This window comes from Strix aluco, chromosome 2, assembly GCF_031877795.1.
Source record: "Strix aluco isolate bStrAlu1 chromosome 2, bStrAlu1.hap1, whole genome shotgun sequence".
NCBI lineage: Eukaryota > Metazoa > Chordata > Aves > Strigiformes > Strigidae > Strix > Strix aluco.
In genome coordinates, this window is record NC_133932.1 from 137,633,474 (window position 1) to 137,648,403 (window position 14,930).

Below are 14,930 nucleotides of genomic sequence, written 5' to 3' on the forward strand. Positions count from 1 at the left end.
CCGGACAGAAGTGCCCGGCTCTGGAGGTGTCTCAAGGCCTGCTGGAATGGTGCTTACAGTCCTCCTGCTGCTGCTGCTTCCCCAAGCCCCCGAGGTGACAACGCTGGTCCCAGAGGAGCAACGGGCACCCTGGAGACAGCAGACGGGGGTGTAGGGCTGGGAACCTCCCTGGGCTGACCCCACCTTATACCATAAAAAATTAAATGATCTTTTCTCCATCCCTGGTGCCGTGGTTCTTCCACCCAGCCCTTGATGCGCCTTCTCCCCCGTCCCACTGCCAAACCTCCCCTTTGCTGACCTCCCCCTCCTCTGCCGGGTCTCCCCCAGGTCCTGGCTCCGAGCTCCCCCGGGCTTCGTCCCCTCTGTCCGGCCCCGCGTCCGTAAGCACCACAATGGGGACATTTTCTTGGCCCAGAGCTGCTCCTGCCAGAGCAGGCAGGGACTGTGCCTGCCTGCACCCTGCCTCCTGACCCCCTCCAGAGCCTGGGGGCTGCGGGTCAGGGGCCGACCCCCTGGTATGCCCCCACCAGCTATATGCCCCCAGGTACCATGCAGCAGAGCGTCTCTCTGGCTGGGTAGGGCAGCAGATGCTGGGGGGACACGGAGCGGGGCCAGACAGGGACCGGCACCCCCGGGAGCAGCAGCTAGAACTCGGGGCACCACAGGGCTTTGTTTTGGGGGATGGGAAACCCCTCCTGAGCTGCACCAATCCTCGCGGGAAATGCTCTGCCCACTCACCCCCCCTCCGCTGCAGAGCTCCAGATGGCACCACAAGGGCTGGGCACAGCCCCATTCACGGAAGGATCCCGCCAGCCCTCAGGGCAGTGACACCCCGCAACCTCCCCAGCCCCCAGCCCCCCGGCAGGAGAGGGAGGACACAGTCCAGGGTTTATTTGGTTTTTGTTGGGTTTCTTGGGTGGGACGTGGAATGGGATGATGTGGCCCTGGCTGGGGTGGCGGTCCCGCTGTCAGGTTCCTCTTGCCTGGTGCTGGTGGAGCTCCCATCCTGCAGCTATGGGGGGGCCAGGGACGAGCCACTCTCGTGGGACACCCATGGCCACCATCGTCCCCAGAGCGGGCGGGGGGGTTGTGGGCAGTGGGTGCATCAGGGTGATGCGTCCAGGGGGCCGTCAGGCAGCTTGGCCCAGGACCAGCACGCTCATGAGGAAGACCATGAGGAAGAAGACCCACATGAAGAAGCGGTCCATCACCTTGGCCACCTTCTTCCACTCGCCGGTCCGGCACTGGGCGGCTCGGTGGCGTCGGAAGCAGCCGGCAATGTAGCCAACGTTCCTCAGCAGCCCATCGTGGTGGCACAGGCAGCGGTCCCAGGGACAACCTCTGGCCTCAGCACCCACTTCCCCCTCGCCAGGGCTCTCCCCCAGCCCTGCAGCGTCCCCTCCGTCTGCCCGCTCGCCCAGAGCCCGCCGGGGGCTCTTGCAGCTCTCGCCCACCTCGTAGACACAGCAGAGCCGGGCCATGTGGTGCAGGATGAGCCGCCTGGCCCAGGGGGGCACAGGCCGGGCCCCCGGGCTGCAGTGGTGGACGCTCATGATGAAGATTGTCAACGCAGTTGAGGCCGTGATCATGGTCATGGTGGCGATGTAGTACTTCCCTGCGTGGGCAACGGACAGGGATGCTGCGAAGGGGTAGAGACCCCCACCCTCCCCTCCCCACGCCACAGCCACCCTCGCATGGGTGCTGCCCATCCATCCCCTCGTGGGTCCCATGGGAGGGTTCTGGGTGCTGTCGAGGCTCACCGATGAGCGGGACGCTCTCCAAGGGCGGCATGCTCTCTGCCACCAACAGCTGGAAGACGGTGAGGGCCAGCAACACCGTCACCCCCAGTGAGACCTTCTCCCCCGAGTCGGCTGGCAGGTAGAAGCTGAGCAGCGCCAGGAAGGAGACCATGATGCAGGGCAGGAGCAGGTTGAAGATGTAGAAGGAGGCGTGGCGGCGGAGGAGCAGGGTGTAGGTGACATCAGGGTAGGGCTCGGAGCAGCAGCCGTAGGTGATGACGTTCCTCGTGGCCGGCATGCCCAGCACCTCCCACTCCACGTTCTCCACGAAATCCGTCAGGTCCGCGGTGTCCAGGCGGTTGTGGAGGTCAATCTGGTTCCCGTTGTAGGTCCAGGAGCCAAAGGTGAGGCGGCAGCGCTGCCCGTCAAAGGGGAAGTAGGAGACGTCCACCTTGCAGGAGCTCTTGGTGATGGCAGGCGAGTCCCACATGATGAGCTCGTCAGAGCGCAGCACCACGTTGGTCTCCATTGAGCCACCGAAGCGGTCGTCAGCGCTGGGGGAGGGACGGCCGTAGGGCCGGGATGGCCCCGAGCCCCACGTGGGCCAGGGCTTTGCAGGGCCAAGCGCCTGCCCCCAACGCTGTGTCCCCTCCCTGCATCACCCTGCCCCCCAAAGTGTGGGCTCGGTGGTGCTGGCCCCCCCCACCCTCATCACCCACACTGGGACCCGCCCCGTGCAGCCCCAAGGTTGGAAATACCTCCCGTGCAGCCCCTCCCCAGTCCCAGCCTGAGCCCTCCCAGCTCCGGGAGCCGTTGGGGGCGGGGGGGGGTGTGTGTGTCCAGCACAACCCACTTGTTGTAGAGGATGATGTCCGGCTGCCAGACGTAGCTGCTGGGGATGCGGATGCTGTCGATGCCGCCGTAGGTGTCCTTGTCCCAGGCGAGGTGGGCGTCCAGCCAGGCCTGGCGGACCCACAGGTAGGTGGTGAGGACCTGGTTCCTCTCGTCCTGCCGAGGGCAGCGGGTGGGTGCAGGGGACAGACCCTGGTGCCACCCACACCCCCCCGTCAGTCCCCAACACTCTGCGAGGGTTCCGGAGGGGCTGAGCTGCCTTCAAGGGTGCTGCTTTTGGGGTGGGGGTGGAGAGATCTGAGTCACAGAATCCCAGAATCATCGAGGTTGGAACAGCCCTTGAAGCTCCTCCAGTCCAACCATGAACCTCACCCTGACCGTTCCCAACTCCACCAGATCCCTCAGCGCTGGGTCAGCCCGACTCTTCAACCCCTCCAGGGATGGGGACTCCCCCCCTGCCCTGGGCAGCCCATTCCAACGCCCAACAACCCCTTCTGCAAAGAAATCCTTCCTAAGAGCCAGTCTGACCCTGCCCTGGCGCAGCTTGAGGCCATTCCCTCTTGTCCTGGGGCTGGTTCCTTGGCTCAAGAGACTCATCCCCCCTCTCTGCACCCTCCTCTCAGGGAGTTGGAGAGGGCCAGGAGGTCTCCCCTCAGCCTCCTCTTCTCCACACTAAACCCCCCCAGTTCCCTCAGCCGCTCCCCATCACACCTGTGCTCCAGACCCTGCACCAGCTCCGTTGCCCTTCTCTGGACACGCTCATTCATCCCGGCCCCCTGGCTCCAGCCTTTTCTCTCTCTTGGGGAAGGAACAGCGTTGCCTCTCCTGCCCCGTCCCTGTGCCCATCCCTGTGCCCAGCGCAGACGTCTGCACTGCTGGCTCATAGAATCACAGAATCCCAGAATCCTTCAGGTTGGAAAAGCCCCTCGGGATCATCGAGTCCAACCCTCAGCCTGACTCTACAAAGTTCTCCCCTACCCCACATCCCCCCACAGCTCATCCAAACGGCCCTTAAACACACCCAGGGAGGGGGACTCCACCCCCTCCCTGGGCAGCCTATTCCACTCTCTGACCACTCTTGCTGGGAAACATTTTTTCCTCATGCCCAGTCTGAACCTCCCCTGTTGCAGTTTAAAGCCGTTCCCTCTTGTTCTGTCACTAATTCCCTGGGAGAAGAGACCAGCACCAACCTCTCTACAACGTCCTTTCAGGGAGCTGTAGAGAGTGATGAGGTCTCCCCTCACCTTCTCCTCCTCACACTGAACAGTCCCAGCTCCTTCAATCTCTCCTCACAGGATTTATTCTCCAGGCCCTTCCCCAGCCTCGTTGCCCTCCTCTGCACTCGCTCCAGCCCCTCGAGATCTCTCTGGTATTGAGGTGCCCAAAACTGGACACAACCCTCCAGGTGTGGCCTCACCAGTGCAGAGCACAGGGGGACTGTCACCTCCCTGCTTCTGCTGGTCACACTATTGCTGATCCAAGCCAGGATGCCGTTGGCTTTCTTGGCCACCCGGGCACACTGCTGGCTCCTGTTCAGCTGCTTGTCAGTGAGAACCCCCAGATCCTTCTCTTCCAGACAGCTCCAGCCACCCCTCCCCAAGCCTGTAGCCATGCAGGGGGTTGTTGTGTCCCAAGTGCAGGACCTGGCACTTGGCCTTGTTGAAGCTCATGACTTGTGACAACAGCTCTGTGAGAACCACGAGCTGAGAAAAACAGCCTGAGAAAGCGATGAAAGAGAGCAGGGGGGGTGGAGGCCGTTCGAGCTGAGGAGTGCCTCAAACACTCACAAGTAACAAAACTACGGGCCCAGGGTGGATGGTGGGAGGTGGAAGCTGATGAGGCTGCCCCAGTAACACAGGGTGCAGCCGGAGGAGGGAGCCCTGTGGAGACAGGACGGCTCTGCTCTGGGGCACCTGGCCAGATTTCAAGGGGCATCTGTCCGGTGAATGCCCTTTGCTTCGTTATCCCCCACATGCATGTTAAAGTTAACACCCTCAATATGCTAACGAGGGCTAACATGATCGTGCTAATTACATCACCCCAGGAAACACCCGACCCCTCCCGTACATGGGATACGTAGGGATGTGGGTCGGCCTAGGGGACGGACCCAAGGGCAGTGGGTATAAATCAAGGGGGGGAAGAAAGGGGGGGCTGGAGAGTGCAGTGAAGGAAAGAGGACGGCTGCAAGCGAAGAAGACGGCTGCCTCCTGGAACCCCTGGCGGGATCAGCGCAGAAGCCCAGACCCGTGAACCCCACGCCATTCCCTCTCTCCCTCTTTTCCCTTTCCCATTAAGCAGTGCAAGGCATATTGTATTGCTTGCCACAACTTGCTAAATACTTAGCCAATTATCATGTGTTCAATTAGTACATTGTGGGTAGTTAATAAGTGTTTGGACTTGGAGAATTGTTGTCTGCTCCGTTGGGGATTTGTGAATCTGAGTCACTCGTCTCCCTCATCTGAGCGGGACGTGACACAGTATCACAGCTCCAGCCCCAGTAATGAGACCCCAATTCCAATATTGGAACTCCAGCTCAGTTTAAGGACCCAGCTCCCAGTATCAGCCCTCCAGCTCCAGTATTGAGCTTCAACACACGTATTGGGATGCCAGTCCCAGTATCTGGCCCCCAGCCCCAGTATCAAGACCCCAGCCTCAGTATCAGGACCCCATTCTGTGTATCGGGACACCGGTCCCAGTATCAAGACCCATCAGAGCTGCAAAAACGACGTCCTTGGGCACAATCCTGTCCGAGGCCCCTCACAGCAATGAGCACCAACTGCTGGCAGCCATCGGCTAGCAGGCATGCGCTCCCCCCTTTTCTTGAGACTTTGGGCTCACAAATCCAAGCTCTCAGCACTCAACACCCAAACCTCAGTTTGCGGCAGAAAAAGAGCCGCCGTCGCTGTGGCACAAGAGTCAGAGGTCCCTCAGCCGGAGCGGATGCGGTCGTTCCTTTGGCCAGTGCTGATCAGTAAATGGCAAGTATGGAAGCACAGAGGGATCGGCGGGCAACGCCCCGCTACTCGCTACCCCCCATTGGGACGGGACACAAAGATGGTCCCGTGAAGGTTCCTACGTGGATCTCGGGCGTTACACGCAGGCAGGCAGAAAGCGCCACGTCCCAACGCGCCGGGGCCTGGCCTCAGCTACGGGGTCTCGCAGCTACGTTGGCCCCGGGGACCTGAGCGGTTTGGCTCTGAGCCTCCAAGCGTGCCGTGCCGTGCCGTGCCGACACAGGGGTCCCTGATTTCGAGGGGGACACCCCAGCCCCTCCTGAGTCCCTCGCAGGGGGAAGGGCGTGGCAGTGGGGGCTGCCGGGTGTCACCGGGTGTCACTCTGCCCACCCTGTGATGTCACAAAGGGGGCTCCGCCCGCCTGCCCCACTATAAAAGGCCGCAGCCGCACTGGGCCCACAGTCATGGCGCGTGGCAACGGGCCCACCCTGGCCCAGAGGCTCCCGCTACTGATGCTCAACGTGCTGCTCGTCCTGAGCAATGCCACGTCGAGGGCCAAGAGCTTCTGTGTAGGTGACGCTGCACCGTGCTGTGCCGGGGGGGTGGGATGCTGTTGGGTGGTGGTGGGGGCTGTGGTGTGGGCCTGAGAGCTGCTCCCGTCTCACCCAGCTCTTGGGGTCCTGCAGGAGATGAGGAAAAAGGAGAAACGTTGCAGAAGGAGAGCGAAAGCCCAGATGCAGAAGCCAAGTGCTGAGCGGTCACGGTCCCGAGCACCCTGCAAACGGCCGACACCCCACGGCAGGCCTGAGCAAACTCCATCTCCTTCCTGGGCGGCTTCTCCACCGACAGAGAGAGGAATGAAGGAGCCCGCACCGACCCTGGAGACATGGTGAGTGCCGGGGGAGACCCCTAGATCCTGCCCCAGCCCCTCAGCCCGTGCCCTGCCCGTCCCGCCGGAGGGGCCGGCTCGGTGCAGCAGGTTCACTCCCCTCTGCTCCTCTGCAGTGCCATCGCGAAGGCGCCAAGCACGGGCGACCTGTGGCAGCGGCTACCCAGGAGGATGTACTCCTCAAGCCCCCCCTTGATGTCCAGCTCCGTTTCCTTGGACAGCTTCTTCTGTGACCCGCCCAGGCAGCGCTTGTATCAGCCGCATTGGATACACTCCTCGACGAGTGGCTCCATTTCATCAGGGGACAGCTGCTTCTGCATCCCGGAGTGCCCCGAGGACAATCAGGGGCTGGTCGCAACAGCGGGCGGCGATGGGACCCTCCCCAAGGAGGGCCTCCAGCCCCCCACCTGCAGGGAGGTGGAGGCGAAGCTGCTGCAGCCAGGAGCCAAAATGTGGCTCAATGGGCAGAGAGTGGAGCTGCCACGGGGGCTCCTGGACACAGACGAGGCTGTGGATGGGGACAAGATCAGGAGGAACAACGTGGCACCGGACAGAAGTGCCCGGCTCTGGAGGTGTCTCAAGGCCTGCTGGAATGGTGCTTACAGTCCTCCTGCTGCTGCTGCTTCCCCAAGCCCCCGAGGTGACAACGCTGGTCCCAGAGGAGCAACGGGCACCCTGGAGACAGCAGACGGGGGTGTAGGGCTGGGAACCTCCCTGGGCTGACCCCACCTTATACCATAAAAAATTAAATGATCTTTTCTCCATCCCTGGTGCCGTGGTTCTTCCACCCAGCCCTTGATGCGCCTTCTCCCCCGTCCCACTGCCAAACCTCCCCTTTGCTGACCTCCCCCTCCTCTGCCGGGTCTCCCCCAGGTCCTGGCTCCGAGCTCCCCCGGGCTTCGTCCCCTCTGTCCGGCCCCGCGTCCGTAAGCACCACAATGGGGACATTTTCTTGGCCCAGAGCTGCTCCTGCCAGAGCAGGCAGGGACTGTGCCTGCCTGCACCCTGCCTCCTGACCCCCTCCAGAGCCTGGGGGCTGCGGGTCAGGGGCCGACCCCCTGGTATGCCCCCACCAGCTATATGCCCCCAGGTACCATGCAGCAGAGCGTCTCTCTGGCTGGGTAGGGCAGCAGATGCTGGGGGGACACGGAGCGGGGCCAGACAGGGACCGGCACCCCCGGGAGCAGCAGCTAGAACTCGGGGCACCACAGGGCTTTGTTTTGGGGGATGGGAAACCCCTCCTGAGCTGCACCAATCCTCACGGGAAATGCTCTGCCCACTCACCCCCCCTCCGCTGCAGAGCTCCAGATGGCGCCACAAGGGCTGGGCACAGCCCCATTCACGGAAGGATCCCGCCAGCCCTCAGGGCAGTGACACCCCGCAACCTCCCCAGCCCCCAGCCCCCCGGCAGGAGAGGGAGGACACAGTCCAGGGTTTATTTGGTTTTTGTTGGGTTTCTTGGGTGGGACGTGGAATGGGATGATGTGGCCCTGGCTGGGGTGGCGGTCCCGCTGTCAGGTTCCTCTTGCCTGGTGCTGGTGGAGCTCCCATCCTGCAGCTATGGGGGGGCCAGGGACGAGCCACTCTCGTGGGACACCCATGGCCACCATCGTCCCCAGAGCGGGCGGGGGGGTTGTGGGCAGTGGGTGCATCAGGGTGATGCGTCCAGGGGGCCGTCAGGCAGCTTGGCCCAGGACCAGCACGCTCATGAGGAAGACCATGAGGAAGAAGACCCACATGAAGAAGCGGTCCATCACCTTGGCCACCTTCTTCCACTCGCCGGTCCGGCACTGGGCGGCTCGGTGGCGTCGGAAGCAGCCGGCAATGTAGCCAACGTTCCTCAGCAGCCCATCGTGGTGGCACAGGCAGCGGTCCCGGGGACAACCTCTGGCCTCAGCACCCACTTCCCCCTCGCCAGGGCTCTCCCCCAGCCCTGCAGCGTCCCCTCCGTCTGCCCGCTCGCCCAGAGCCCGCCGGGGGCTCTTGCAGCTCTCGCCCACCTCGTAGACACAGCAGAGCCGGGCCATGTGGTGCAGGATGAGCCGCCTGGCCCAGGGGGGCACGGGCCGGGCCCCCGGGCTGCAGTGGTGGACGCTCATGATGAAGATTGTCAACGCAGTTGAGGCCGTGATCATGGTCATGGTGGCGATGTAGTACTTCCCTGCGTGGGCAACGGACAGGGATGCTGCGAAGGGGTAGAGACCCCCACCCTCCCCTCCCCACGCCACAGCCACCCTCGCATGGGTGCTGCCCATCCATCCCCTCGTGGGTCCCATGGGAGGGTTCTGGGTGCTGTCGAGGCTCACCGATGAGCGGGACGCTCTCCAAGGGCGGCATGCTCTCTGCCACCAACAGCTGGAAGACGGTGAGGGCCAGCAACACCGTCACCCCCAGTGAGACCTTCTCCCCCGAGTCGGCTGGCAGGTAGAAGCTGAGCAGCGCCAGGAAGGAGACCATGATGCAGGGCAGGAGCAGGTTGAAGATGTAGAAGGAGGCGTGGCGGCGGAGGAGCAGGGTGTAGGTGACATCAGGGTAGGGCTCGGAGCAGCAGCCATAGGTGATGACGTTCCTCGTGGCCGGCATGCCCAGCACCTCCCACTCCACGTTCTCCACGAAATCCGTCAGGTCCGCGGTGTCCAGGCGGTTGTGGAGGTCAATCTGGTTCCCGTTGTAGGTCCAGGAGCCAAAGGTGAGGCGGCAGCGCTGCCCGTCAAAGGGGAAGTAGGAGACATCCACCTTGCAGGAGCTCTTGGTGATGGCAGGCGAGTCCCACATGATGAGCCCGTCGGAGCGCAGCACCACGTTGGTCTCCATTGAGCCACCGAAGCGGTCGTCAGCGCTGGGGGAGGGACGGCCGTAGGGCCGGGATGGCCCCGAGCCCCACGTGGGCCAGGGCTTTGCAGGGCCAAGCGCCTGCCCCCAACGCTGTGTCCCCTCCCTGCATCACCCTGCCCCCCAAAGTGTGGGCTCGGTGGTGCTGGCCCCCCCCACCCTCATCACCCACACTGGGACCCGCCCCGTGCAGCCCCAAGGTTGGAAATACCTCCCGTGCAGCCCCTCCCCAGTCCCAGCCTGAGCCCTCCCAGCTCCGGGAGCCGTTGGGGGCGGGGGGGGGTGTGTGTGTCCAGCACAACCCACTTGTTGTAGAGGATGATGTCCGGCTGCCAGACGTAGCTGCTGGGGATGCGGATGCTGTCGATGCCGCCGTAGGTGTCCTTGTCCCAGGCGAGGTGGGCGTCCAGCCAGGCCTGGCGGACCCACAGGTAGGTGGTGAGGACCTGGTTCCTCTCGTCCTGCCGAGGGCAGCGGGTGGGTGCAGGGGACAGACCCTGGTGCCACCCACACCCCCCTGTCAGTCCCCAACACTCTGCGAGGGTTCCGGAGGGGCTGAGCTGCCTTCAAGGGTGCTGCTTTTGGGGTGGGGGTGGAGAGATCTGAGTCACAGAATCCCAGAACCACCAAGGCTGGAAAAGCCCTTGAAGCTCCTCCAGTCCAACCATGAACCTCACCCTGACCGTTCCCAACTCCACCAGATCCCTCAGCGCTGGGTCAGCCCGACTCTTCAACCCCTCCAGGGATGGGGACTCCCCCCCTGCCCTGGGCAGCCCATTCCAACGCCCAACAACCCCTTCTGCAAAGAAATCCTTCCTAAGAGCCAGTCTGACCCTGCCCTGGCGCAGCTTGAGGCCATTCCCTCTTGTCCTGGGGCTGGTTCCTTGGCTCAAGAGACTCATCCCCCCTCTCTGCACCCTCCTCTCAGGGAGTTGGAGAGGGCCAGGAGGTCTCCCCTCAGCCTCCTCTTCTCCACACTAAACCCCCCCAGTTCCCTCAGCCGCTCCCCATCACACCTGTGCTCCAGACCCTGCACCAGCTCCGTTGCCCTTCTCTGGACACGCTCATTCATCCCGGCCCCCTGGCTCCAGCCTTTTCTCTCTCTTGGGGAAGGAACAGCGTTGCCTCTCCTGCCCCGTCCCTGTGCCCATCCCTGTGCCCAGCGCAGACGTCTGCACTGCTGGCTCATAGAATCACAGAATCCCAGAATCCTTCAGGTTGGAAAAGCCCCTCGGGATCATCGAGTCCAACCCTCAGCCTGACTCTACAAAGTTCTCCCCTACCCCACATCCCCCCACAGCTCATCCAAACGGCCCTTAAACACACCCAGGGATGGGGACTCCACCCCCTCCCTGGGCAGCCTATTCCACTCTCTGACCACTCTTGCTGGGAAACATTTGTTCCTCATGTCCAGTCTGAACCTCCCCTGTTGCAGTTTAAAGCCGTTCCCTCTTGTTCTGTCACTAATTCCCTGGGAGAAGAGACCAGCACCAACCTCTCTACAACGTCCTTTCAGGGAGCTGTAGAGAGTGATGAGGTCTGCCCTCACCTTCTCCTCCTCACACTGAACAGTCCCAGCTCCTTCAATCTCTCCTCACAGGATTTATTCTCCAGGCCCTTCCCCAGCTCGTTGCCCTCCTCTGCACTCGCTCCAGCCCCTCGAGATCTCTCTGGTATTGAGGTGCCCAAAACTGGACACAACACTCCAGGTGTGGCCTCACCAGTGCAGAGCACAGGGGGACTGTCACCTCCCTGCTTCTGCTGGTCACACTATTGCTGATCCAAGCCAGGATGCCGTTGGCTTTCTTGGCCACCCGGGCACACTGCTGGCTCCTGTTCAGCTGCTTGTCAGTGAGAACCCCCAGATCCTTCTCTTCCAGGCAGCTCCAGCCACCCCTCCCCAAGCCTGTAGCCATGCAGGGGGTTGTTGTGTCCCAAGTGCAGGACCTGGCACTTGGCCTTGTTGAAGCTCATGACTTGTGACAACAGCTCTGTGAGAACCACGAGCTGAGAAAAACAGCCTGAGAAAGCGATGAAAGAGAGCAGGGGGGGTGGAGGCCGTTCGAGCTGAGGAGTGCCTCAAACACTCGCAAGTAACAAAACTACGGGCCCAGGGTGGATGGTGGGAGGTGGAAGCTGATGAGGCTGCCCCAGTAACACAGGGTGCAGCCGGAGGAGGGAGCCCTGTGGAGACAGGACGGCTCTGCTCTGGGGCACCTGGCCAGATTTCAAGGGGCATCTGTCCGGTGAATGCCCTTTGCTTCGTTATCCCCCACATGCATGTTAAAGTTAACACCCTCAATATGCTAACGAGGGCTAACATGATCGTGCTAATTACATCACCCCAGGAAACACCCGACCCCTCCCGTACATGGGATACGTAGGGATGTGGGTCGGCCTAGGGGACGGACCCAAGGGCAGTGGGTATAAATCAAGGGGGGGGAAGAAAGGGGGGGCTGGAGAGTGCAGTGAAGGAAAGAGGACGGCTGCAAGCGAAGAAGACGGCTGCCTCCTGGAACCCCTGGCGGGATCAGCGCAGAAGCCCAGACCCGTGAACCCCACGCCATTCCCTCTCTCCCTCTTTTCCCTTTCCCATTAAGCAGTGCAAGGCATATTGTATTGCTTGCCACAACTTGCTAAATACTTAGCCAATTATCATGTGTTCAATTAGTACATTGTGGGTAGTTAATAAGTGTTTGGACTTGGAGAATTGTTGTCTGCTCCGTTGGGGATTTGTGAATCTGAGTCACTCGTCTCCCTCATCTGAGCGGGACGTGACACAGTATCACAGCTCCAGCCCCAGTAATGAGACCCCAATTCCAATATTGGAACTCCAGCTCAGTTTAAGGACCCAGCTCCCAGTATCAGCCCTCCAGCTCCAGTATTGAGCTTCAACACACGTATTGGGATGCCAGTCCCAGTATCTGGCCCCCAGCCCCAGTATCAAGACCCCAGCCTCAGTATCAGGACCCCATTCTGTGTATCGGGACACCGGTCCCAGTATCAAGACCCATCAGAGCTGCAAAAACGACGTCCTTGGGCACAATCCTGTCCGAGGCCCCTCACAGCAATGAGCACCAACTGCTGGCAGCCATCGGCTAGCAGGCATGCGCTCCCCCCTTTTCTTGAGACTTTGGGCTCACAAATCCAAGCTCTCAGCACTCAACACCCAAACCTCAGTTTGCGGCAGAAAAAGAGCCGCCGTCGCTGTGGCACAAGAGTCAGAGGTCCCTCAGCCGGAGCGGATGCGGTCGTTCCTTTGGCCAGTGCTGATCAGTAAATGGCAAGTATGGAAGCACAGAGGGATCGGCGGGCAACGCCCCGCTACTCGCTACCCCCCCATTGGGACGGGACACAAAGATGGTCCCGTGAAGGTTCCTACGTGGATCTCGGGCGTTACACGCAGGCAGGCAGAAAGCGCCACGTCCCAACGCGCCGGGGCCTGGCCTCAGCTACGGGGTCTCGCAGCTACGTTGGCCCCGGGGACCTGAGCGGTTTGGCTCTGAGCCTCCAAGCGTGCCGTGCCGTGCCGTGCCGACACAGGGGTCCCTGATTTCGAGGGGGACACCCCAGCCCCTCCTGAGTCCCTCGCAGGGGGAAGGGCGTGGCAGTGGGGGCTGCCGGGTGTCACCGGGTGTCACTCTGCCCACCCTGTGATGTCACAAAGGGGGCTCCGCCCGCCTGCCCCACTATAAAAGGCCGCAGCCGCACTGGGCCCACAGTCATGGCGCGTGGCAACGGGCCCACCCTGGCCCAGAGGCTCCCGCTACTGATGCTCAACGTGCTGCTCGTCCTGAGCAATGCCACGTCGAGGGCCAAGAGCTTCTGTGTAGGTGACGCTGCACCGTGCTGTGCTGGGGGGGTGGGATGCTGTTGGGTGGTGGTGGGGGCTGTGGTGTGGGCCTGAGAGCTGCTCCCGTCTCACCCAGCTCTTGGGGTCCTGCAGGAGATGAGGAAAAAGGAGAAACGTTGCAGAAGGAGAGCGAAAGCCCAGATGCAGAAGCCAAGTGCTGAGCGGTCACGGTCCCGAGCACCCTGCAAACGGCCGACACCCCACGGCAGGCCTGAGCAAACTCCATCTCCTTCCTGGGCGGCTTCTCCACCGACAGAGAGAGGAATGAAGGAGCCCGCACCGACCCTGGAGACATGGTGAGTGCCGGGGGAGACCCCTAGATCCTGCCCCAGCCCCTCAGCCCGTGCCCTGCCCGTCCCGCCGGAGGGGCCGGCTCGGTGCAGCAGGTTCACTCCCCTCTGCTCCTCTGCAGTGCCATCGCGAAGGCGCCAAGCACGGGCGACCTGTGGCAGCGGCTACCCAGGAGGATGTACTCCTCAAGCCCCCCCTTGATGTCCAGCTCCGTTTCCTTGGACAGCTTCTTCTGTGACCCGCCCAGGCAGCGCTTGTATCAGCCGCATTGGATACACTCCTCGACGAGTGGCTCCATTTCATCAGGGGACAGCTGCTTCTGCATCCCGGAGTGCCCCGAGGACAATCAGGGGCTGGTCGCAACAGCGGGCGGCGATGGGACCCTCCCCAAGGAGGGCCTCCAGCCCCCCACCTGCAGGGAGGTGGAGGCGAAGCTGCTGCAGCCAGGATCCAAAATGTGGCTCAATGGGCAGAGAGTGGAGCTGCCACGGGGGCTCCTGGACACAGACGAGGCTGTGGATGGGGACAAGATCAGGAGGAACAACGTGGCACCGGACAGAAGTGCCCGGCTCTGGAGGTGTCTCAAGGCCTGCTGGAATGGTGCTTACAGTCCTCCTGCTGCTGCTGCTTCCCCAAGCCCCCGAGGTGACAACGCTGGTCCCAGAGGAGCAACGGGCACCCTGGAGACAGCAGACGGGGGTGTAGGGCTGGGAACCTCCCTGGGCTGACCCCACCTTATACCATAAAAAATTAAATGATCTTTTCTCCATCCCTGGTGCCGTGGTTCTTCCACCCAGCCCTTGATGCGCCTTCTCCCCCGTCCCACTGCCAAACCTCCCCTTTGCTGACCTCCCCCTCCTCTGCCGGGTCTCCCCCAGGTCCTGGCTCCGAGCTCCCCCGGGCTTCGTCCCCTCTGTCCGGCCCCGCGTCCGTAAGCACCACAATGGGGACATTTTCTTGGCCCAGAGCTGCTCCTGCCAGAGCAGGCAGGGACTGTGCCTGCCTGCACCCTGCCTCCTGACCCCCTCCAGAGCCTGGGGGCTGCGGGTCAGGGGCCGACCCCCTGGTATGCCCCCACCAGCTATATGCCCCCAGGTACCATGCAGCAGAGCGTCTCTCTGGCTGGGTAGGGCAGCAGATGCTGGGGGGACACGGAGCGGGGCCAGACAGGGACCGGCACCCCCGGGAGCAGCAGCTAGAACTCGGGGCACCACAGGGCTTTGTTTTGGGGGATGGGAAACCCCTCCTGAGCTGCACCAATCCTCGCGGGAAATGCTCTGCCCACTCACCCCCCCTCCGCTGCAGAGCTCCAGATGGCGCCACAAGGGCTGGGCACAGCCCCATTCACGGAAGGATCCCGCCAGCCCTCAGGGCAGTGACACCCCGCAACCTCCCCAGCCCCCAGCCCCCCGGCAGGAGAGGGAGGACACAGTCCAGGGTTTATTTGGTTTTTGTTGGGTTTCTTGGGTGGGACGTGGAATGGGATGATGTGGCCCTGGCTGGGGTGGCGGTCCCGCTGT

General features: G+C 62.5%; 2 protein-coding genes across 2 annotated transcripts; both read right to left on the bottom strand.

Annotated features, from left to right (window-relative positions):
* Positions 1–1,130: 1,130 nt before the first annotated feature.
* LOC141920078 (neuronal acetylcholine receptor subunit alpha-10-like) lies at positions 1,131–6,011 on the bottom strand. Its single transcript, XM_074816761.1, has 4 exons — positions 5,976–6,011; positions 2,593–2,846; positions 1,761–2,293; positions 1,131–1,615 (listed from the first exon to the last, which is right to left on the bottom strand). The coding sequence occupies exons 1-4, from the start codon at positions 6,009–6,011 to the stop codon at positions 1,131–1,133; spliced, it is 1,308 nt and encodes a 435-aa protein (XP_074672862.1).
* Positions 6,012–8,062: 2,051 nt separating this feature from the next.
* LOC141920340 (neuronal acetylcholine receptor subunit alpha-10-like) lies at positions 8,063–9,626 on the bottom strand. Its single transcript, XM_074817048.1, has 3 exons — positions 9,573–9,626; positions 8,741–9,273; positions 8,063–8,595 (listed from the first exon to the last, which is right to left on the bottom strand). Exons 2-3 carry the CDS (start codon positions 9,246–9,248, stop codon positions 8,111–8,113), a joined length of 993 nt encoding a protein of 330 aa, XP_074673149.1. The 5' UTR covers positions 9,249–9,273; positions 9,573–9,626; the 3' UTR covers positions 8,063–8,110.
* Positions 9,627–14,930: the final 5,304 nt, after the last annotated feature.

Coding starts and splice junctions, on each gene's coding strand:
- LOC141920078 (XM_074816761.1), bottom strand. CDS start 6,011: ATGACTGTGGGCCCAGTGCGGCTGCGGCCTTTTATA. Junction 2,847..5,975: donor TGCGGCTGCGGCCTTTTATA/GTGGGGCAGGCG, acceptor CCTTGAAGGCAG/CTCAGCCCCTCCGGAACCCT. Junction 1,616..1,760: donor GGAGAGCGTCCCGCTCATCG/GTGAGCCTCGAC, acceptor TTGCCCACGCAG/GGAAGTACTACATCGCCACC.
- LOC141920340 (XM_074817048.1), bottom strand. CDS start 9,248: ATGGAGACCAACGTGGTGCTGCGCTCCGACGGGCTCATCATGTGGGAC. Junction 8,596..8,740: donor GGAGAGCGTCCCGCTCATCG/GTGAGCCTCGAC, acceptor TTGCCCACGCAG/GGAAGTACTACATCGCCACC.